The sequence below is a fragment of the Rhipicephalus microplus genome, chromosome 2 (assembly GCF_043290135.1).
Source record: "Rhipicephalus microplus isolate Deutch F79 chromosome 2, USDA_Rmic, whole genome shotgun sequence".
NCBI lineage: Eukaryota > Metazoa > Arthropoda > Arachnida > Ixodida > Ixodidae > Rhipicephalus > Rhipicephalus microplus.
Genome location: NC_134701.1, coordinates 22,973,136 through 22,997,811, shown reverse-complemented (window position 1 = coordinate 22,997,811; position 24,676 = coordinate 22,973,136). Strand labels below are relative to the sequence as shown.

Sequence of the window (24,676 nt, the reverse complement as noted above, 5' to 3'; positions counted from 1 at the left end):
ACTCATTGAAGGAACTCATCTTAAGTCTGCCATGTCGTTGCATGCGAAGGAGCTCTGTGATGAAAATTTTCCATTTGACACAGTGGAAGACTAAGCAGGCCCGAAAAAGGTGCTAGGACGATTTGGTGAGAGACTTACCGGTACCTGCTGGCCCTCGAGCTGGACAAACTCAGGCTGGATGGTGGTGGAGTGGATGCCTTCGTTGTGGAAGAACTCCTTGACGCGCTCGGCGATCTGCATGTAGTCTTGCAGGTTCTTGCAGCGAATGTGGGCCGAGGCAATGATGCGTTCGCCGGCCAGCTGCCACACGTGGAACTCGTGCACGGCCAGCACGCCTTCCACCTCCTGCAGGAGCTTCTTTTGGAGCGAATCGATTTGAATGTGTGTGGGCACAGTCTGCAGCAGGATCAGCGCAGAGTCCACCACTGCAAACAACAAATGACATCTCTCTTCAGAAAAAAGCGCTCTTCAAGAAAGAATGTCTGCAAAGAAAACTAAAAAAAAGCCTTCGTACCGTTGCCTCTCGGCCAACACACCAACGGAGACAACAGTCTGCGCAGCTGTCTACTGAAGGTGCCGCAGCCAGTTTTGGCGCTGCTCTGTGGCAGACTGTGGTTAGACTCTACACTGCGCCAAGGAAATCGTCTAAGAAGGACACCCTCTGTTTCACCAACCTTGCTGTTTCTTGTGCTTTACACGGCTAGGTGAAGTTTTCCCTTTTCTTCTCACGTACCTTCTTACTTACATACACGCAAAATACGCATTCAGATTGTATTGTCTATGAAAGGGCACTACTATTAACATCAGTAATTGACAAATAAGGGTTAGTGTTTCAAGTGACTCCATTGTAATATTGCCCCCATTGTAGCACACCTTCACAGGTGAAATTAGCATTTGACGGCTCATAATTGAAGGCATCTTTGCCTTCGTCTCTTGCATTTTCAGTCAACGTAAATAAGATTACCCGACTTTCATTACTCCTGAGCATGAAAAGCAAGTCAATTATTGTTTATTTGTAGGGGAAATGCATTTCGGCATAGCTACTGACAACAATGCAGATGGCCTGAAAGTTTCACTTTGCCCACTTTGAACTGACTGTGAATTTGCGTTTCAGCAATATTTTTATTATGCACAATCAAAGACCCACCTATGAAACCAAGATGTAACGAATTAATATATCAAACAGCTGTAAAATCCCCTCAAAGCCACATGCATTGACATGATAGGAAGGGGGGGGGGGGGGTGCCACGACAAACCTTCTGAAGGGGAACCCTGCGCACACCCATGGCCAGCATTCCTGGCTACGTCGCCACAGAGTGCGACACACAACAGTATCACTCGTGTCGGGTGATAAAGTTTCCGAAAATTGCCTAGAGGGAACTCTGCCGCTGCAATCATTCAGCCACCTCGAGAACGATGGGTAGTATGCATGGATTTGCCCAGTAAACTGGTGTGCGCAAATACAGACAACGCCACAGAAAATATCAGACAGAGACAGTGTCTGTATCTGAGCACACCAATTTACCCAGAATTATAGACAAACCCACCTTGCTACAAGTTTTACTGATTTGCCTAATCTTTGTGCTTGTGTGCTTTGAAAAAATAAAAAAAAAATGAACTGTATTGAACTTTGTGACCCGATTCTAATTGGTGAGCCTAAAAGGTGGTGTAGTATAATTGGTAAACCTTTGCCGATTGTCATTTCGTGACTAAGCACCTTCAAGCTGCACGAAGCCAAACAGAGCTGAAAGAACAAAGTTTATACAAATCTGAGTACATCATTCCCATGATGGCAGAAGCGCCGTGCATTTCAGTTCTCATAAAAACTAGCACCAGAGTTACCTCTAGAGTATATGTAGAAATCTCTACGCTTGCATTGATGGTTTGTTTTTTAAAAAATGCACTTCAATTACATCTCCTGTGCCATGGGCATAGCTGGGGGGGGAGTCAAATATTTGTCTCCCCCTCAGTTTTGCTAGCGCATTTATACATGCACACACACAAATGCACACACAAACATACTTAAAGTATGGTCGGCTACTCCCCTTTTGTGTACTCCTAAAGCAGTGCATAATTCACAACCCCAACGTAGCTGACAAGCACTTTAGCATAATGCAAGCACCTCTGTTTCGTGACTGATTGACTATGCCATTCTGGAGAGCTGTTTGCGAGCATGCGCTATTGGGAGCATCATTCCAACTGACCATACCAAACATTTTCCTGTACCTTGCACACCTACTAACTTATCTACAAAATGCAGGAGCATCAACATGAACGCGTTACATGGGTAACTAATCACCACAATATGATTATGGGAGATGTCGTAGTGGTGGGCTCTCGAAATTTAAACCAGCTGGGTTTTTTTAATGTGTGCATAAATCTAAGTTGACAGCCCTCAAGCTGCAGCCACCTACGAGTCAGCAGTCGAGCCCAATAACCACCACTGAACAACTGTGGCACTCCGCAGGGTCTTTAAAGCCAACAGGCGTCACCAAAATTGGTGGTCTGTTCTTTGATGTGGCTAGTACAGTACATGCAAAAAGCAAACAATACCTTTCCAGCATGCAACCTGCATGTTACAAAGAAGAAGGGGTGCAAACTGAAATACAAAATGTCCCCTTCTCTCGCTTGTATGTCTTCTTTTTACTGAATGTGTAAACCGTCTGTGTCATGTTCCTAAACAGCAAAATGAAAAGCGGACAACCACACAGCATGCAATAGGAGACAGGTTGCACAGGAAGTATGGAACAGTTCTGGTGACACTTACACAAAGGAGATGTAGACTTCATGATGAGGCACACCATGACGAGGCTGCACAAAGAAAGCATCACTTGAGCAAAGTTGTCTGCATAAAGCATTTACCAGGCTCGTGCAAATAGTATATTTCATCTTCGAAGCAAATATTGATTTTGTTCAATTAATTTCCAATCTGATTTGGGCAGTAGATATCACATATATTATAAAGAAAAATGAGCACTTCTGTCACGATCCAACTAACCTGCCCAATATATATTTTTTAACTGAAACAATGCCATGTGCTTGGTTCAAAGGAAAGTGGAAGTGACTTTGAATGGTAGCAGAATTTGACGTTAAGTAGAATGCAAGTGATAACCTGTAAAATATGTTAGGTTTCAAAATTTACTGTACTTAGAGCATTGTAAGCCAGTATAACAGGCAGTTAAACTAAACAATGATGAATTTATGTGAAGGTAATATGATCATTTGGCCTTGAAGAGCGGCTTTAAGGCAATGCAGATTTTCTCTGGAAACGTGTATTGATGGTAGAGCAGCTGTCCTGTACAGTGAAATCACCTTTACTGTGAGGGTTACACATGAACTAAAGTACACCTGTTTGCTCATATTGAATACTTCGAAATTTCCAATAACTGAAATCCAAATCAAAGCGAATTCGAATACAGTCGCCGAGCTATTTTTCAGACCTGACGGGGACTGCGAAATAGGCGGAAAATATGGTCCAGTCAGGAAAATGAAGTTTATTCAGATTAGAAAAGCCTACCACGAAATCCCCAATAATGTCATGCTTCACACTGTTCTTGGGGACAAGCAAATTTGGTTCTATTTGAGCTACGGTAATGTTGCTGGTAATAACGTTGGCAATCGCTACTGCCGACCATTGCGGGCGGCAAAGTTGGTCTCTCCATGGAACCGCACAAAACAAAGCCTTATGCTGGTGGCAAAAAGAAGCATACAACTTCTCGCCAGTTTGGGGAAACTTAACAACATAGTCTGTGCTTCTTTTACCTGCCCCGACATCACACAGTACGTGAACTTTTAGCATTTCGTCACTGTCAGAATGCTACCTCTGCGTCTGCAATCGAACCCGTGTGTTCTATTCTCAGCGACAACTTTTTTGGCACTGAAGGGAAAGCTATGAAGGGGGAGCTTCTGCACATGTACCACTACGCGGAGTAGTTTGTTTTGGGGTGCGTCTCCTAATGCTATGGAAGTGACGGGGGCGCACCATCAGCGTTTAATCTAGACCCAGACGCCGTTTACGTTTGAGGTGCACGTAAAAATGCGGGATTTTTTCGCGCATTCAAAAACGTGAACAATGAATAAATTGAAGTAAATAATACAATCTCAATGGTAAGGGGCTGCATCCTGTCTCAAATAGCTACACGTAGAAAATAGGCAGGGAAGTTCTTCATTTCATGATGGAAATACAGGTGCTGTTGTGCAACTACATTTGCTGGCGGTAGGATGCCCGCAATTTGGCTCTGTCATCGTCATCATCAGCCTGACTACGTCCACTGCAGGACAAAGGTTTCTCCCATGTTCCGCCAGTCAACTCGGTCTTGTGCTTGCTGCTGCCAATTCATACCCGCAAACTTCTTAATCTCATCTGCCCACCTAACCTTCTGTCTCCCCCTAACCCACTTGCCTATTCTAGGAATCCAGTTAGCTACCCTTATTGACCAGCGATTATCCTGTCTACGCGCTACATGCCTGGCCCATGTCCATTTCCTCTTCTTGATTTCAACTATGATATCCCTAACTCCCGTTTGTTCCCTAATTCACTGTGCTCTCTTCTTGTCTCTTAAGGTTACACCTACCATTTTCCTTTCCATTGCTTGCTGCGTCATCCTCAATTTAAGCGGAACCGTCAGTGTAAGTCTCCAAGTTTCTGCTCCGTAGCTAAGTACCAGCAAGATGCAGCTGTTATATACCTTCCTCTGGAGAGATAGTGACAATCTTCCTGTCATGATTTGAGAGTGCTTGCCAAATGTGCTCCACCCAATTCTTATTCTTCTAGTTACTTCAGTCTCGTAGTTCGGCTCCGCGGTTATTACCTGTCCCAAGTATAGACATAGTCTTTTACAACTTCAAGAGCATTATTACTTATCTCGAAGTGCTGTTCTCTTCCGAGGTTGTTGTACATTACTTTCATTTTGTGCAGAATAATTTCATGACCTACTTTTCTGCTCTCCTTGTCTAACTCCGTAATCATGAGTTGCAATTCGTCCTCTGAGTTACTCAGCAATGCAATGTCATCGGCGAAGCGCAGGTTACTAAGGTACTCTCTATTTACTCTTATGCCGAACTGTTCCCATTCTAGGTCTCTGAAAACCTCCTGTAAGCATGTGGTAAAGAGCATTGGGGAGATTCTATCCCCCTGCCTTACACCCTTCTTGATTGGTACCCTATTGCTTTCTTTATGAAGCACTATGGTAGCAGTTGATCCCCTGTAGATTTCTTGCAGGACGTTTACATATGGGCTTGTCAGCAGCAGAGAAGGCAGCATGCTCAGTAATCCGCTTTGCCTTGCGATACAGGTCTTGGCGCTTCTTCTTGGTGAATGTCCTACGGTGTGCACCGTCTTCCCGGGGCTGGCTCGGGACGATGACGTCACCTCGTCTGGCTGGCCTAACGAGGGCTGGTTTTCATCACCCGTGGACGACCGCTGCTGGATTGAGGAAACAACGCCCCCTTTCATCACAGCGTCCACGTGGAATCATCGTCGAGTGACGTCAGTTCCCGTGATCACTTCGGAGCCTTTAAATCTACAGGCAGGCTCATTCCACGGCAGTGGGCTTGTCAGCAGCAGAGAAGGCAGCATGCTCAGTAATCCGCTTTGCCTTGCGATACAGGTTAGTAGGTACTTTCCTGCTCAATGTTATCGTAATGATAACCGTTTCCTGCTGCTGCTGCCTTGCCCACTGTGTCTAAAGATTCTTTTTGCTTGTGTTGCACCTATACCTCTTGATCTGTTGGTTTGCGGTGACGTTGAGGCTAATCCTGGTCCTCTTACGGAAAAGGAAATGCTATCTGAGCTACTCGCTGGCCAAAAAACAATGAAAGCAGCTATTGACAAAGAACAGGCCAACCAAAAATATTTAGCAGAAAAATTTGGCACGCTAGCAGAACGAGTTGATGCCATTGAGCATCACATGAATAAATTTTCTTCATTGCCTAAACAAGTGAAAGAAATTGAAGATTCTATGACTCAAATGCAACAAAAACTAACATCCCTTGAAGACAAAGTTGATAATTTTCAAAATTGGAGCCGTAGAAATAACTTAATCATTTATGGCCTAAAAGAACCCCATAGGGAAACACCTCAGACACTCCAGAATACCGTCAATGAAATCCTCGAGAAGAAACTAGGTATAAGGGCAATTACTGTTGAAACATGCCACAGGCTTGGCCGCAAAATTGAAAACAAAGACAGACCAGTTATTCTAAAATTTATTGATTATCGTGAGAAGATGTCTGTTTTGAAAGTTACGCACAAGTTAAAGGGCTCGGTACTGTCCTTTTCTGAGGATTTTTCATACAGGGTTCGTGAGGCACGCAGAAATCTGTGGAAAAGTTCGGAAAAAGAGAGAGAGAACGGTGCTAAAGTAAAGCTTCTCTACAATCGACTGAGTGTGGATGGGAACTTGTTTAGTTGGGATGAAGCGAAAAATGCACGTGTTAAGCTAAGGAAGAATGGAAAATGACGGAGCATGTGCAGTCTTCAGTCGCTGAAAATACTAAATTTAAATTGTAGAAGTGTTATTAGCAAAACCACAGAATTAGAAGGAACCCTCCTGGCCTATAGTCCCCATATTGCTATCCTAACCGAAACATAGTTGCACGATAACATACTTGATAGTGAATTTGTTCCTCGGGGCTACCGTGTGTACCGGAATGACCGTGGGAGTAGAGGCGGTGGGGTGGCGATCCTGTTTAGACAGTCATTGCAAATTACAAAAATGCGTGACATACATAGTGTCGAGGGCATATTTTGCAAAGCGTATTACGGAAAGACCAGGTATGTTATTGGGGCTACTTATCGTCCACCCAATTCCCCCATGGATGTTCTGGATGAATTACACAATTACCTTGTCGCGCATGTGAAGCCTGAGGATCGGATAATTCTAGCTGGAGATTTTAATCTGCCGCATGTTAACTGGCCATCTTTCTCTTTCCAACAACCTAACTATAAAATTGGTGAAAGAATGATCGATATAGCATTTTCTTTTGAATTGATGCAAGTCGTTGATGAATTCACTCGAATACAGGCAAACTCTTGTTCAATTCTAGAGCTCTTTCTCATTAAGGGCTCAATCTCTGCTCAAGCTATCTGCTCTATTCTACCTGGAATATCTGATCATCAGGCTGTGATACTTACGCTTTCTGATGTTGTTTTAAAGAAAAATTGAAAGAGGGTCTCGTTCCCAAACTTTTCACGTGCAGATGATACTTCAATATTGGACTTACTATCATTTGAATTTGATTCTTTTTCGAGTTGCACTGCTGATATTCATTATTTGTGGAAGCGTTTCAAGGACCTTATAAATTTGTGATATTGAAAGATTTGTTCCACGCATTGTAAAAAAATCGAAAGGGAAGAACCCCTGGATTTCTCGGAAACATTGCAGTTGCGAAGACGGCTCAAACGTATAAAAAATCAGAGACGGTACTCTAAAGACGTAGGTATCCTCCAGCAAGGAATTTCTGAACTTGCTTCTCAACTAAAAGCAAATGTGTTGTCTGACAAGGAACGCTATTATGGCCAACAACTCCCGAGTCTCATGTCTTCGTCTCCCGAGAGGTTCTGAAGTTTAATTTCGCCCAATCCTGTGACTACTGATGTTTTTGAAATTGACGGTGTGGAAACTAGTGATTCCTCTGTTATTTCTAATGCTTTCAATGATCATTTTAAGTCTGTTTTTACAAAGGATAATAGAGTCCTGGAAACATTCAATATGGCAGGCCCACCCCTATCGGATATTGTCATAAGTGAAGAGCGAGTTTTTAATTTACTTTTAAAGCTTGATGTTAAAAAATCTTCAGGTCCTGATGGAGTACCAAATGAGTTCTTAAAACGCTTTGCACAATAGGTTTCAAAGTACCTAACAATTCTTTTTTCTAAATCTCTGAAAGATGGTCAAGTTCCGGATGGCTGGGTTACTGCTAAAGTCAAGCCCCTACATAAGAGTGGAAATCCCCATTCTGTTATTAACTATCGACCGACCTCATTAATTTCAACCTCCTGTAAACTACTTGAGCATATAATACATAAGCATATTTCAGAATTCCTAGATAAGCACAATAATTTGTCAGGTTCACAACACAGATTCAGGAAAGGATTTTCTACTTATACTCAGCTGGTAACTACAGTTCATGATTTCGCACTATCTATAAATTCCGGAAAACAGGTAGATGCAATTTTTATGAATTTTGCTAAAGCTTTTGATACGGTCTCTCACAATAAATTACTCTTCAAATTGGATTTAATTCTTAAGAATACTCAGCTTCTAAATTGGATTTCCGGTTATCTTTCGAATCGAAAACAGTACGTCTTTTTCAATGACCATTGTTTTCGTGCAGTACCGGTTGACTCGGGTGTTCCCCAAGGCTCTGTGCTCGGACCCCTCCTCTTTTTATTGTTTATAAATGATATAGGGTAAGTTATATGCGTATGATTGCATCCTGTACTCAGAAATAGAAAACCATGCTGATCAAATTCATTTAAACGATGCATTTCAAAAGGTCATTCGTTGGTGCGATAAATGGCAGATGTCAGTTAGTTTTAAAAAGACCGTTTTCATGAAAATTTCTCACAAACGTAACACTCTTCATTTTGCATATTCAGCCAATAATGTTTTTTTGCAGGAGGTACAACACTACAAGTACCTTGGTCTTTGGATTTCGAATGACCTTAACTGGACTAGACATCCTAACACTGTAATAAACTCGTGTAATTACAAATTATTTTATCTTAAACGAGCTCTTAAGCACTCCACTCCCGCCGTTCGCCTTGTTGCATTTAATTCAATTGTTCAACCTACTTTAGATTATGCATCCATAATTTGGTACCCTTACACAGAAAAAATATCAGCGAAATGGAGAAAATTCAAAAGAGAGCTGTTAGGTTTATTTATACCAGTTTTGGTCGTACTTCAATAACATGTTTATTAGCAAAAGCTAACCTCCCAACACCTACACAAACAAATAAGGTATTGAGATTGAAATTTTTCTTTCAGTTAGTTAAAGGTTATTTTAAGTTAGACTTATCACATATACTTCATTTGTCCACAAGATATACCACAAGGCAGAGGCATGCCTTTACAATAACCCCATTTTACACCCGTAATAACACATTCAAGTATTCGTTCTTCCCTAGGACAATTACCGAATGGAATAACCTTAGTAACGAAGTTGTTTCCCAGTCATCCTTGAACCTTTTAGCTGCGGAGCTCTAGCAGTGAGTGTCTAATTTCTATGACATGCTCCTGTTGTCTATTTCAATCACTGTAACCATTCTCCACTTGTGATCATCTTGAATTTAGCGCTCATGTCCCTGTATGTTCTTATGCCGGTTTATTACAAACCACTGTTCTTTTTTTTCGTTTTGAAAGTGTATAAATGCCTTACCTGTTTTATATTTATTTTGTTTTAAACTTATCAAATGTATATCCACCCTGCCAAAACCCTATGTTAGGGTTGCAGTATTCATAAATAAATAAATATATATGCTTCGTCGACGCCCTGATTTCGCAGTGTCTGCATGACTGCTGATATTTCTACTGAATCAAACGCCTTCTCGTAATCTATGAAGGCTATGTATAATGGTTGGTTACATTCTAGGCATTTTTCTATGACCTGATTGATACCATGAATGTAGTCGATTGTTCAGTAGCCTGTTCGAAATCCTGCTTGTTTCTTTGGTTGATCGAATTCTAATGTTGTCTTAATTCTGTTAGCAATTATCCTTGTAAATAGCTTGTATACTACAGAGAGCAAGCCGATTGGCCTGTAATTCTTGAAGCCCTTGTCATCTTCTTTCTAATGTATTAGGATGATGTTAGCATTCTTCCAAGATTCTGGTACTCTTCCCATCAGGAGAGACCTCGTAAACAGGGTCACTAGTTTTTCTAACGCAATCTGTCCTCCATCTTTCAGCAGATCTGATGTTACCTGATCCATGCCAGCAGCTGTGCCTCTTTGCATGCTCTCCAAGGCTTTTCCGAGTTCTTCTATCATTACTAGTTGGGTGTCATCTGGGTTACTGCTAGTTCTTATATTAAGGTTGTGGTTGCGCTGGGTACTGTACAGATCTCTGTAAAACTCCTCCGCTAATTTTACTATCTTATCCATATTAGTAGTTACTTTGCCTTCCTTGTCTATCCCAAGTTTTCTCTTCACTGCTTTGACGCTTCCTCCGTTCTTCAGAGCGTGTTCAATTCTCTCCATGTTATACCTTCTCACATCGGATACCTTACGCTCTGTAGCCTCGCTCCAATGCCAAGAAAACTTGTCGCCGAGTATAAAAGCACCATGACCATGGAGTGCTACGTGCTACTATGCAACGCGAATAGCAGCGAGCATGTTACGCGCATGACGCCTCAAACACATTCAGCACACCAACAAAATGACCCCATGCGCAATGTCGAGAAATACAAATGCCCCAAAAATAAAAACAACCTGCCAGGTTATTATTGATAATAATAAGGCTCACTTAAAAAGGAAAGTATTGCAGTTTTGCTAGCCACGAAAGATAAGACATGGCGTTCGAAACTATAAGATTGTGTGTGCTTTCCAATCTTGGAGCCCACACAAGCCGAACTCGACCAATCCAACAAAAAAATCATCCAACATGACATCTTTCAAAATCGAGCGGCATAGCTCGAAATGGCCAATTTAGTTTGGAAAATCGAGCTTTGGTACATAAATTCGTCCAAAAAATCAGTCCCGAAAATGCATAAGTGCAATGGGAACCTTGACAGTGCATTTGTGAAGTCCGAATTATTCAACAAGTCCAAATTTTCGGAGTCCGAAAAATCCATCTGCGGCTGTACTTGATTATTAATTGGAATATTTTAAGTGCTCGAATGTTTGCACAAGACTGATACTCACTAAAAAGGAAGAGGTGGCAAAATGCAGTATACACATATTCTTCAGACTCAATTCTAAAAAGACAGCATGTGCAAACACGGGCACAATAGTAGTAGCGCACGCGTGAGCCAACTGTCAATTGACTTGCATAAAGATGAACTAAAATACCTTAGCAGTTATCTTTGATGTAGGCCCCCATGTGTGCCAGATAGATAGGTTTGCATATTGCATGGGCATGTTTCAATGCGTTATTGTGTCTTTATTCTCTTTCCATTGTTGTGTGAATCTGTGGTTATTAGTACCGTATAGGCGTTTGTTGTGTCCCAACTTCCTTCTTGTTGCACGGCCTGTCTCTTTTAGAATTAATACATACCAACTATCTCAGCCCACCTGTTATTCTAGTAAATGGAAAAATACACACATCGTTAGAAAACAAGATTGGAGGTTTGCAGAACTAGGGCACATTTTACAGGCATTGTGGGGGGCACACATCTATTCCAACATACGATTGTGATAAACAGACAGCTGAGAGGGCTTCACGCGGCGATGGCGTAGTGGTTAGAGCATCCGCCTCGCATGCAAGAGGTCCGAGGTTCAAATCCCGGTGCCGCGCAGTTCCCAACCGGACTTAAAAAAAAATAATCCACGTGTTGATGGAACTGCATTAAGAGGCCTGGGGTGCGGCCTCACCGGTAACCACCGCCAGGAACGCACTCCCTCACCAGAAAAGGATTGGCCACCCTAGTGCAGTATCTGGCCACTACCTTTCACATGCATACGTCAAATAACTCACGGCCCTCAGTCCCCAGCAGCTGCGAAGCAACTGACCACGGCGGCGATCAGATCTGCAACGCAGCAGAGGGTGCTAAGAATCTCTGGATCCGGACAGGCCGTCATTGGAACCTGAACTTGGCAACGTTTAACGCTAGAACCTTATCTAGTGAGGGAAGTCTAGCTGTACTATTCGAGGAGCTAGAGGGTGTTAAATGGGATATAATAGGGCTCAGTGAGGTTAGGAGGACAGATGAGGCCTATACGGTGCTACAGAATGGGCACGTCCTTTGCTATCGGGGCTTGGCAGACAGAAGAGAACTGGGAGTGGGGTTCCTAATTCACAGAAACATAGCTGGCAACATCGAGGAATACTATAGCCTTAATGAAAGGGTGGTAGGTATCGTAATTAAACTGAATAAAAGATACAAGATGAAGGTAGTACAGGCTTACGCGCCTACATCCAGCCATGATGACGCTTCAGTTGAAAGCTTCTATGAAGACGTGGAATCGGCAATGAGTAAGGTAAAAACACAGTATACTATAGTGATGGGCGACTTTATTGCAAAGGTAGGGAAGAAGCAGGCTGGAGACCAGGCAGTAGGAGATTATGGCATCGGTACCAGAAACGCCAGAGGAGAGCTACTAGTAGAATTCGCAGAACGCAATAATTTACGGATTTTGAATACCTTCTACCGAAAACGAGAAAACCGCAAGTGGACATGGAGGAGCCCTAATGGCGAAAATAAGAACGAAATAGACTTTATAATGAGTGAACACCCAGGAATCGTGCAGGATGTGGAAGTGGTTGGCAAGGTACGATGCAGTGACCATAGAATGCTACGGTCTCGAATTAGCCTAGACTTGAAGAAGGAACGACAGAAACTGATACGCAAGAAGCCAATCAATGAGCTAGCACTGAGAGGGAAAGTACAGGAATTCAGAGTGTCGCTGCAGAACAGGTACTCGGCTCTTAGTGAGGAAACCAACCTTAGCACAGATACAATGAATGATAATCTGACGAGTATCATTACGGAGTGTGCAGTGGAAGTTGGAGGCAGGGTAGTTAGACAGGACACTGGCAAGCTTTCCCAGGAAACGAAGAACCTAATTAAGAAGCACCAAATCATGAAAGTGTCAAGTACGACAGACAAAATAGAACTGGCGGAGCTTTCGAAGTTGATTAATAGACGTAAGGTATGCGATGTAAGAAGGTATAACAAGGAGAGAATTGAACACGCTCTGAAAAACGGAGGAAGCGTCAAAGCAGTGAAGAGGAAACTTGGGATAGGCAAAAGTCGGATGTATGCACTAAGGGACAAAGGCAAAATAATTACCAATATGAATAGGATAGTTAAAATAGCGGAGGAGTTTTACAGAGATCTGTACAGTAGCCGAGACAACCACGACCTTAATACTATAAGAACTAGCAGTAACCCAGATGACACCCCACCAGTAATGATAGAAGAAGTCAGAAAAGCTTTGGGAGCATGCATAGAGGCAAAGCTGCTGGTGAGGATAAGGTAACATCAGATCTGCTGAAAGATGGAGGACAGATTGTGTTACAAAAACTAGCCACCCTGTTTACGAGGTGTCTCCTGACGGGAAAAGTACCACAGTCTTGGAAGAACGCTAACATCATCTTAATACATAAGAAAGGAGATGACAAGGACTTGAAAAATTAAAGGCCGATCAGCTTGCTCTCTGTAGTATACAAGCTATTTACAAAGGTAATTGCTAACAGAGTAAAGAAAACATTAGAATTCAATCAACCAAAGGAACAAGCAGGATTTTGAACAGGCTACTCAACAATTGACCACATTCATACTATCAATCAGGTAATAGGGAAATGCTCAGAGTATAACCAACCACTATACATAGCCTTCATAGATTACGAGAAGGCGTTTGATTCAGTAGAAATATCGGCCATCATGCAGACACTGCGGAATCAGGGCGTAGATGAAGTATATACCGTATTTACACGATTGTAAGACGACTCGAATGTAAGACGACCCCCCCAAAATCGCATCTCAAAAAAAAAAAAAAGAACGCGCGCATTTTACACAAGGGAAATTTATTCACGTGGTTGCGGAGGATTATTCATCGTCGCTGGAGTCGTCCTCGCTGGTGCTGCTGCCGTCATAGCGTAGACACGGGCTTGCTGCGTGACCATTTCGCAGGTGACCAACAACGATCGATCGCGTAGGTCAGTCACGTAGGCCGCAAGCTTCGCCTCTAGTTCCGAAAAGCGGCCAGACTTCGGCCCGCGAAAGCTACGGCGCTTGGAGTCGCACGAGAAAATTTCCTCGCGCTGAAGCCGCCACTTCCGCACCACACATTCACCGATTCCGAACTTCCGTCCTGCTGCACAGTTGTTGGTTTCCTCCGCATGAAGAATAGCAGCCCGCTTAAACGCTGCCGTAAACGAGCGCCGAGTGTTCTTCGAGCCTACGGCACTCATGTCAGACAGAAGTGACCCGAGAGAGCCGGTCGTGGACACAAGCGACAGGAGCACGCGGCGACGCGCCCGCTTAGAAAATTGTATCCCAAAGAGGAGCTCTTCCGTAAACTACCAATACCCCCCTACGGCGGCTCTTCCATCGATTACCGGTGCTCCCTCAAGAGCCGTGCGCTCGTCATAAAGGCACTCGTAATGCGCGCAGTAGATGCTAAAAAAAGAAAAGCCTTTGTATAAGCACGCGGAAAACTATGCGCTTCGGGTTGAGCGGGAAACTATTCGAGATGACAATACATGGTTCGATTTCGATTCTAAGGTACATGGTTAGATTTCGATTCTAAGACGACCCCCCAACATTGGATTGTCAAATTTGAAAAAAAGGGTCGTCTTACAATCGTGTAAATACGGTATAAACATTCTGGAAGAAATCTACAGGGGATCAACTGCTACCATAGTGCTTCATAAAGAAAGCAACAGAATACCAATCAAGAAGGGTGTAAGGCAGGGGGACACAATCTCCCCAATGCTATTTACCGCGTGCTTACAGGAGGTCTTCAAAAGCCTAGAACGGGAACAGTTAAGGATAAGAGTTAATGGAGAATACCTTAGTAACTTGCGCTTTGCCGATGACATTGCATTGCTGAGTAACTCAGGGGACGAATTGCAACTCATGATTACGGAGTTAGACAGGGAGAGCAGAAAGGTGGGTCTTAAAATGAATCTGCAGAAAACGAAAGTAATGTACAACAACCTCGGAAAGGAGCAGCGCTTCGAGATAGGTAATAGTGCACTTGAAGTTGTAAAAGACTATGTCTACTTAGGGCAGGTAATAACCTCAGAGCCTAACCACGAGATTGAAGTAACTAGAAGAATAAGAATGGGGTAAAGCACATTCGGCAAGCACTCTCAAATTATGACTGGTAGATTGCCACTATCCCTCAAGAGGAAGGTATACAACAGCTGTATCTTGCCGGTACTTAGCTACGGAGCAGAAGCCTGGAGACTTACAAAGAGGGTTCAGCTTAAATTGAGGACGATGCAGCGAGCAATGGAAAGAAAAATGGTAGGTGTAACCTTAAGAGACAAGAAGAGAGCAGAGTGGATTAGGGGACAAACGGGGGTTAAGGATATCATAGTTGAAATCAAGAAGAGGAAATGGACATGGGCCAGGCATGTAGCGCGTAGACAGGATAACCGCTGGTCATTAACGGTAACTAACTGGATTCCAAGAGAAGGGAAGTGGGTTAGTGGGAGACAGAAGGTTAGGTGGGCAGATGAGATTAAGAAGTTTGCAGGTAGAAATTGACAGCAGCAAGCACAGGACCAGGTTAACTAGCGGAACATGGGAGAGGCCTTTGTCCTGCAGTGGACATAGTCAGGCTGATGATGATGATGATGAGAGGGCTTCTCCAAAGTGTCTGGGACGGACACTGTGATCACAGCGGGTCTTTTGCGATAGCTCCATGCAGAACGAGTGGTGCACAAAGATCGAAGGCTATGCTTTGGCAATGCACAGCATGCCAGGCACATCCGATGGCTGCCTCAGTTTACTTGCGAGCGTTACTGCACCAACCACCAACTGACCTGTTGGCATGTCTTGTTTTAGTCTGGCTAGGACCAAGCAATGATGCCACTGTCTGCAACAGGTGTCACCTGCCAGTTCTTGAATTGTGCGTGCTTAGCAAGCAAGGCTCTTCTTGCACAGGTAGTAGTTATAGCATTGCTGTCTCAATAATGTGACTCAAAGAACAGCTTGTTTCAACGGCACGCGGCTGTTTCAACAGCATACTCATAACTGCACTATCATGCAAGCATTGAGGCATGGCCATCTTGCTTACATCAACGGTGCTCATTCTGCACACTTACAAAGAAACAAATGAAACAGTGTTTTTTTGTTTTATTGCTGCCCTTTGTGCACCACAAGAGAACACACCAAAGAAGCATATACTTAAGGTCTCATTTTTCTTTGACAATATTAATGAAAAAACAATGACAAGAAGGAATGTATAGGGGATGTCATTTCTTCATGTTTACACAACTACTGATACCTTAGTGTCCTTGTTTGTTTGTTTGTCCTCAGTAATGAGAACACAGGGACACACAAGCCAGTGGTGTTTATTGATGACTACTGTGGTACAATAAAACACACATGGAATGACTGCGAGTGTTTTATTAGCTGAATGATGCCACACTATAGGGAAGGTCCTGTGTTCGTAACAGATTTCTTTAGCAGGAATCAATGATATGTGGGGTTTAACATCCCAAAACCACCATATGAATATGAGAGACGCCGTAGTGGAGGGCTCCGGAAATTTCGACCACCTGGGGTTCTTTAACGTGCACCCAAATCTGAGCACACAGGCCTACAACATTTCTGCCTCCACCGGAAATGCAGCCGCCGCAGCCGGGATTCGATCCCGCGACCTGCGGGTCAGCAGCCGAGTACCTTAGCCACTAGACCACCACGGCGGGGCCCTTAGTGGGAATCAACCTGGAAATGCACTACACTAGGTGACACCTGAAAGGACCAGGAGAATACCTTCTGTTACACAGGTGTTTCGTTTACTTAGAGGTGAACCGTGATGCAGGGTTCAAATAGGAAGCAAATTATATTAGAGTCAGTCGTATCATTTAATTAGCAATTTCTTTTTATATATTTTGGTCTAGCGTGAGTCTACTCTACCTCCAAGTTTGACTCCAAGACCGGAACAAGAGCTTCATTAACAAGAAAAGCCTCGTTTCTGCAATAGTATCTGTTCCTTTCTATGCTACAAGCTGAACACTCCCGCACAATTGATCAGTCGGAAAATCAAGTGTATTCTGGTGTAGCCAGCCCACCAAGCTGCTTTAACTCTATCCCATAGCCAACGAGCTGTGGAAGTAAATATTTTTTACATACATAATAACAATGCACATGAAAGTGGGGATACATACACACTTCAATAGAGCAAACACAGATATAAAGCATTATTGGTTATAACAGAAAGTTTTATCACAGATACAGTGTTGGAAACATGCATTTAAAAGGAATTATTGGAAACTAAAAATTTCCATGGCAGGTGTGACTGTTATAATGAGGTTTGACACCAAGAAGCTTAGTTTTAGCTCTGCAAGAGAACAAGTGTCCACGTATGTGGGCACACCCGTCACGCGAGATTCATCATTCTTCTTCATTGCACATAAAACCTTTGCCCGCTGACAATTCTGTTTCAATGCATTAATCATTACCATCTTCACTACTTCCCATAATCAATGCCGTCAGCATCACCTCAACGCATTCATCAATAATATTATCACCATAAGTGTTAATGTCGCCACTTACTCACGACTCCAATTCAACCCTTTCATTATCACCGTTTGACACTGCTATCATCAACACTTTAATCAAAATGTTCAACGCTTTTTCGATCACCATCATTATCATCATTCCAGGCCCATTAGCCTGCCAACATCTGTACTTCAACGTGTTCGTCCACCCAAATCTGAGCACACGGGCCTACAACATTTTCGCCTCCATCAGAAATGCAGCCACGATTCGATCCCGCGACCTGCAGGTCAGCAGCAGAGTACCTTAACCACTAGACCACCGCGGCGGGGCCACATTCGTGTGATTACTTAATCTATGTCTCAAATGAAGTAGATTTTAAACATAACATCTAAAAAGTGTATTTAGCTAAATAATGTTTTCAGTAGAGGCACATGGCAACACAATGAGTCCAAATTATATTTGTGCTCTATTAGCTTTTTACACAAACTCGGTATGCCTAGCGTCCACAAACATGAAAGCAGCAGCAAAAACTCAAGTTACAGAAGTTTGGTGATTAAACGTAGAACAAAACTTACACAAAAACCTTCTTTTTTCTGTAGTAAAGCTGAATAATTTAAAATTTTTGAGGGCATAGGTAATATTGTAATATTAGATGAATGCCATGGTCCTGTGCGCACGTGGTGCTGTTTCTTCACAGAAGTGGGCACATATAAATTGACCACTGAAAGCCTGTGAATGAGAAGTGACAAAACTATTCTGTTTCACATTTGTTATGTTCAAGCAGTAGAATCTCGATGATACTAATTCGAAGTGGGCACGCAAAATATTTGTATCATCCCGAATTCATATGAACCAAAAACAAGTTGAAGCTGATCATGAATATGAACAAGAACTTTATTGTGGTCAACTAGCTGAAAAAAAGTCCATGATGTTTTTTGAAACTTTCCTACTCTCACCGCCTTTCAATGAAGTGCCACAGTTTGCTCATTTATGCTGCTGACACTTGAAGCGCGTTCACACTTGGCATCAAAAGGAGGGAAAGGGGCAAAACTTATTGAATATACACTCCCTTCACCGCTTAAGCGGCCAAAAAATGTTCCCTGATATCGACACAGAAAAAATTAAGTCCTGGAGAATTCACACGGGAGAATTAAAGTGAAAACGCCAAAGCGGTCACGAAACCATGCCCATCAAAAATGTTCATAATCGTTCTGCTCTTCGTATACATGCCACCACCGCCGCCTTCACCACTTTAGAATTCATTTTGGCCCGTTTCCTGAGCATTAAAATTTGTATTGAGTCCTGGTTATGCATGCAAGCTCGCAGCTGTACAAACATTGTTTAAGGAGATACACCAGCAGAAACAACACGAGCGTACGCACCGGCAGCGGCGGCGACGGAATGAGTCGGCAGTGCGAAAGCAAGGCACATTAGGGTATGCAGACTCACTGCTGCTGCACCTTCTACTTCTGGTGTTTATCCAAACTGGGCTCTTGATGAACGTGTCCTTGTCAAGGCTGTGAGCTTTGTCGTGCTGCGCGGGTAGTTCGCGATTGCGCCGACGCGGGCCACTGGCAACGCCTTTGTTGCCATCTTGAATTCGTGGCTCGTTTAAATCCCGTGGTTTGAGAGCTAGTGCAGCCGGTGTAGCGTTCTGTGATGTAGCCAAATCCATGAAGCAAAAATACGATCTGCTAACGTGTGGGGGGAAATTGGTCTCGGACCGATTTTTTTGCGCGAACCTTGCTGCATGGTTTTCAGCCACTTACGCAACGAAGCGAGAGAAATTCGCACGAGTTTTGCAGCGTTCACTCCCTTGGAGACGAAGTATGAACAGGCCTTCCTCCCAGGGACAAGCTGCGTAGCGCCGTTCGTGTGCAGCGATCAATCATGCATTCGTACCATCCACAGCGGCTGGAGAAACCAATCATATAACACCAAATCACGGCTTATTTTATATAATGTAGTCCATCCAAAGCAATCTTGAAATTCATATCACAAAATTCGCATTAATCGTAATCGTATCATGGAGATTCTGTTGCAAATCTTTTTTATGAAACGCTAAAGTAATACTACTGTAGCCCAGCCAGCACCATCCAACGTTTATACAAGAAACTAAATGACGCAGCTTGTGCCGCCTAGGTTCTAAAAAGAAAAATAAAGAATAGTTATATGTCTACCCGATAAGGGGGCTACTCCTGAGACATTTTTGGAACACGTTGTGATGTCATTTCAGGCACCTTAACAACTTTAAAAGGAGAGCTGGGAGTCAACAAAGTGTCTGGTGGTCTACTGCGTGGGTTGAATGTCTTGGCTTGCCCCTGACCTTTCCTCTCGCAAATACAGGCCGGCACGAGTCGGGGACGGTGCCTCAGACTATCTCCGACCATTCCCGACTGATGTGCCATGCCCGGACCGCCGAGCATACTCAATGTACACCTACAGGAGCAGCAGCCTGATGCAATCCTAATCGCGTACTCCCATGGCTCTCTCGCCTTACGCCGCAGAAGCGGCCATACCCCGCCCTCTTGGTGGAGATGTGTGCCACTCCTTGCTAATTGAACTTTGTTGGTGGTGTAATTATTGAACCCCTGCTGTGGTTTACTCGCGACAGTACCAATATAACATGACTACCAGTTGGGAATGTTGGTATAAGTTCATTATGAAACAAATGCCAAAAAGTACTAACACTCAGAAAGCACTTGTCCTGTGTCCTTTCAGAGTGTTCGTACTTTCTGGCGCTTGTTTCATAATGAAGCACCAATAGTTCAAATAAATTTTGAAGGCAATGAGGTGGCTAGCCTGATCCCACTACACTGATATGTTTTGTCTGCACATGTGGCTGCTGGGATATAATGGGTCAAGCACTGCACAGCCAAGTGACAAAGTGTACAACAGGACCCCACTGTGCATGCAATATGAAAGTGCAGTGGTACTTCTAACGCACCGGATAGTGACAAGAGGCTGTGAGAAAGAAATGATCACAGCATATCTATGGAGTGAATGATTATGACTCGGCGAAGCTCCAGGGGATCATTCGGGTAACCGTAATTCCCATTCCCAGCTGTTCCAGTTTTGAGGAGCCTGTCCCAGTGTACATCCACCGGAGAAAACCTGAAGAACAAGCGTGGTTTGGCTAGCTAGCGAATCATGGCAGAGTTTCTTGTGTTGTTCTTGTCAGTATTGCACAGTGTTGGGTACGCCCGGTACAAAGGCCAGGTCTCGGTTGAGCACTTTGTCTATGAAGTCACGACCGCCACTCTCGAGTTGCTGCCACGTGAATGAGCGCCATTTAGTGAGCACTTTGAATACTAGGGGTGGCTAGGATGGACAACGGCAGACAACCCTAAAGAGCGTCGCCCCTAAAAGCAAGCGACAGCAGCAGGAACACAGCTTTCTTTTCAGAGAAGCAATGCAAGCATGAAAAAAAGAAAGACCTGAGGGCAGGATCCACGTAGTAGCGTTGCTCCCAGGTAGTGAGCCAGATGACGAGCGAGCTGATTATGACCACCACCGAGCCAAGGGCATCGGCCAGGATGTGGAGGTATACTCCGCGAATGTTGAGCTGGCCACCCGTCGACGATGGCACTGTGTCCTGGCCCGCAGCGTCAGCCCCGATGCGGAATCGGTTGTCGTTGATGTCTTCCTCTAGGCCTTGTAGCACCACCTCCTCCACTGTGGGCAGGCTGTGGTGGTGGCCTCGGCTGTGGCTGTGGCCATGCTCTGTGCCCATGTGGCGGAAAAGCATTTATAGCTGACCATAGCAAAACGCTCTCTCTGGGTATCTATTTTCAACAATTTCATTATTTTTCTAGTGAACAATTGGAATACACATATAACCCCTCGGCTAAAAGCTGCCGTTAGCAGCTTGAGTAGAGTGCATTTTGGCCGAGGCATATTTTTGTGCATGGACGTTTCATATGCGTCACGATACATGATTATAAACTCAGACCTGAATATAATGGATACAAATATAATGATTTATTGTTTGTAATGAAGTACACAAAGAATGGCTCTGTCATGAATACAGTTTTACAAATATATGTCTGTAACAAGTTTTTGGATGTAATGAAGTATGTTCATGGCACAGATACGACTTCTGAGACACAGTCACCGGGCCAACTCTGCCACACTTCAAAGTTGAGTGCCATAGGTTCGAATCCGTACAACATGAGATTATCAGAGACGTCGCATTCTTCGCAAAGTTTGCCCATAATTGTGACATCTCAGTCAGCCAAACTACAGCATGCAAGGTGTTGGCATGATCTGCAGACAAAGTGAGGAGCATTGGCAAGCTGGAAATTACAAGGTCGACCGAGTCAAGCGGGGTTTCTATGCCGGCTCAATGAGGCAAGTGTGCATCCACCCGTCATAAAAGACGATCATTGTCATAAAGAAATACATTAAGAAACAACATAAAAGCGCCAAAAAACAAGGAGCAGAAAGAAAGAGTGAACAGGACGAGCGCTCGTCCTGCCCGCTCTTGCGCGGTTGCGGCGGTGCCTTAACGGATAAGCATCAGAAAAGAGCGACGGCGAGCAGGCTGGAAGCGATGGACGTGCCATTGAATCATCGCCGATAACCTTATCCCAGTAATATGCAGGAAGCTGCTTGGCAAAGTAACTGCGGTACAAGTGCATGACGTCATGCAAGGCCGCTTGCGCGCATTGCTCGCAAGATTCTTCTTTGTGTTAAAGAACTGGCTACTCGCCGCACCCGAGCACGATATCGAGTGAAGCATGCGTGAATAAAGGACGAACGCGCGCATAAATTGGACTCCACGTGAACTGACATGCAACGGCGAGAGCTGAGTAAGCAACGTGCTGCACGCAACTAACCCGGGATGATTTTCGACGTGGCAGTACCGCACTTCAGTGGAACCACAGTAGAACTACAATGGAATGGCGTGAGTTTATCGCGAACGTGGTTGAATTCACTCGTGAGCAAACGGTTGTCAATTAACACGCGAAAAGACCTAACTTGTCAGTTGACAGGTTGTTCGCACTTTTGAATAAAAATACATAGTGACTATGAATTACAATGATAATGCAAAAGAAAGTGCTCAGGCTATTTGAGAACTATTTTGGTCAACTAAAAGACTTACCAACAAATCCTTTATTTATTAAGCATAATTTTTAAAGCAAGTAAATTATATGACTATGAACTTCTCCTACACATACATAAACATAATCTCTCAAACGAGACACATGAAACATTAGGGCGATATCCCCTATGTAATGAGTGGATAATATACCACAAACACGCACAAATTACAGGTCAACCCTAACTTATCAGATCCTCGTCTTAATAAATTTTGTGCCTTCCCAAATCAACTTAGATGTCCTACTCTCTAAATTAAAAAAAATACATAAGACCTTTCTTTGTAAACTAGTGTAGAGACATAACAAGATAAGCTCATTTATGTCAATACACCAGTGTTTTTGCATTGTTCCATTTTTTACATAAACTGAGTGACATACACTTGCATTATCTGAATGTGCACTTGTTCTTATATGGTTTTACTTTACATTGATTGTGTATCTTTTATAATGTGCGCCTTGATGGATTTGTGCAGTTTTGTTGTATCTTTTTATATTTGTCCTACTATGTATTCTCAGCTATGCTATCAAAGTATTAAATAATATCACTCTTTTAGATGTGACATTTTATTTGCTGCTTCTTGTAACGTGCCTCAGGTCCCTTCAAGCTGCTCTTTAGAGAGATTATTTGCTTGGAAGAACCTCCAACATTTTTGTTTTGGAAATTAAGTTCAAAGTTCAGACTGCCCTCACAAGCAGACCCACTGGTCGAGGCAAGGTTACACAGCATGGATGCAAGGGCACAACTTCCTCCCACAGCCGCGTGCCAGCAATGCCCTTTCTGGCTTTGGCACAAAACAAACTCTGGGCCTTATGCGCTGGCCCAAGTCTCAGTCAGCTAAGTGTCGGGGGGGAAGCAGGCCCTTTCCCAAAACAAACATTCCCTTTGACTCTAGCACAATTGATTATGCAATACAGCAATTGATTATGCAGTTCTGAGGTTTGCTCTCCTGAGCAGAAAACCCTATCTGCACTCCTGTGAGACAACAAACTAGAAAAAGTTCTAGCAGCACATTGTTGAATGACCACCGAGGACCAAGACGAAAACAGCCAGGACTAGCCCACCTTCATGCACCAAATGATACTCACCACGAAATAGGCACAAGCCAATCATGTTGACGATGAGGCCAGCAACACCGACATAAAGGATGAGCTTTGGCTCATCAATGACCTCAGGCTTGTAGAAGCGCTTGAGGCTCTCCACAAGAATAGAGAAGCACAGGGCCACAAGGAAAACAGCGTTCACCAACGCCCCGAGAACTTCAGCACGGGCCCAGCCAAATGTGTTCTTCGACCATTTCTTGGGAGACATCTGCAAGGGGATGCAGGCGTTTCATGCACTGTTCACTCGTGCATAAAGACTTAGGCTGTGCACTCAAAACATGCTGAACTTAGTATTACAGTTTTTACAACACTTATTCATTGATGCCCACACTTGAAAACACATACTTCGAGGAATACCTTACTAAGTGACAAGCAGTCGTAAGGGACGTTGTGTTAAACTGGTGTGCAGCCTCAGCCAGATCCACTTCAGTGCTAAATATTAAGACAAGATGTGAAATCCTAAACAGGGGGAGGTAGGTTGTGTTCTGAAGACATGGTCTTTGAGGCACTCAGACAGATGCAAAGGTGTCTTACACATAAATGACAGATTGGCAAGGATATCACTGAAAGCGACCAAGTCAGTGGCTCGTTTGTGCACTACAGTTGGAATTTCCTCTCAGCCTGAGTGAGCCATAGCCAGGGATTCTGCATCTAAAAATATGGCAGCTGAAAATGAAGCCCCGTGATTTTAGTGAAGCAAGTGTTTGATGCACTTGCATCGGCAGAATCTTTGCTGGGGCTGGCCAAGTTCAAGTATTAGGGAGTGAAAAAAAATGGAAAGCCAAAAAGTGAGCCGCTGCGGGTATTAATTTTTCATGCTTCTTGAGGTAAGCATATTCCCCCAAGAGATGTGGTAGCACCTTATACTTTAGAACCATCGTATAAAATACTTTCCAGACATATGTTACTGAAAACCTCTTGTACAAGCGGAGATGTTATGAGCTCAATGTCCTCAAGAGAGCAGGGCATCTCATTCATACTTGGCGGGCACAAAATGCAGTCACTGTGCATGGAAGGATGGAGTGCACTGAGCCTGCCTTCTATACTCCTGTGAGGTACCAGCCAACGACCGCTATCAGCAGGAATATGTCCCTTGTTTTCACCAGGAGAGAGCCATAAGAGGAGGCAGTC

General features: G+C 43.7%; 1 protein-coding gene across 1 annotated transcript in view; it reads right to left on the bottom strand.

Moving 5' to 3' along the window:
* The window catches only part of ZnT63C (solute carrier family 30 member 1), an 83,773-nt gene that overhangs the window by 8,776 nt on the left and 50,321 nt on the right, over nucleotides 1-24,676 (bottom strand). The window contains exons 3-6 of the mRNA XM_037420283.2: nucleotides 23,531-23,753; nucleotides 20,780-21,065; nucleotides 2,768-2,811; nucleotides 139-425 (exon numbers count right to left, since the gene is read on the bottom strand). Of these exons, the coding sequence (XP_037276180.1) occupies nucleotides 139-425; nucleotides 2,768-2,811; nucleotides 20,780-21,065; nucleotides 23,531-23,753 (840 nt within the window). The remainder of the gene's footprint in view (nucleotides 1-138; nucleotides 426-2,767; nucleotides 2,812-20,779; nucleotides 21,066-23,530; nucleotides 23,754-24,676) is intronic.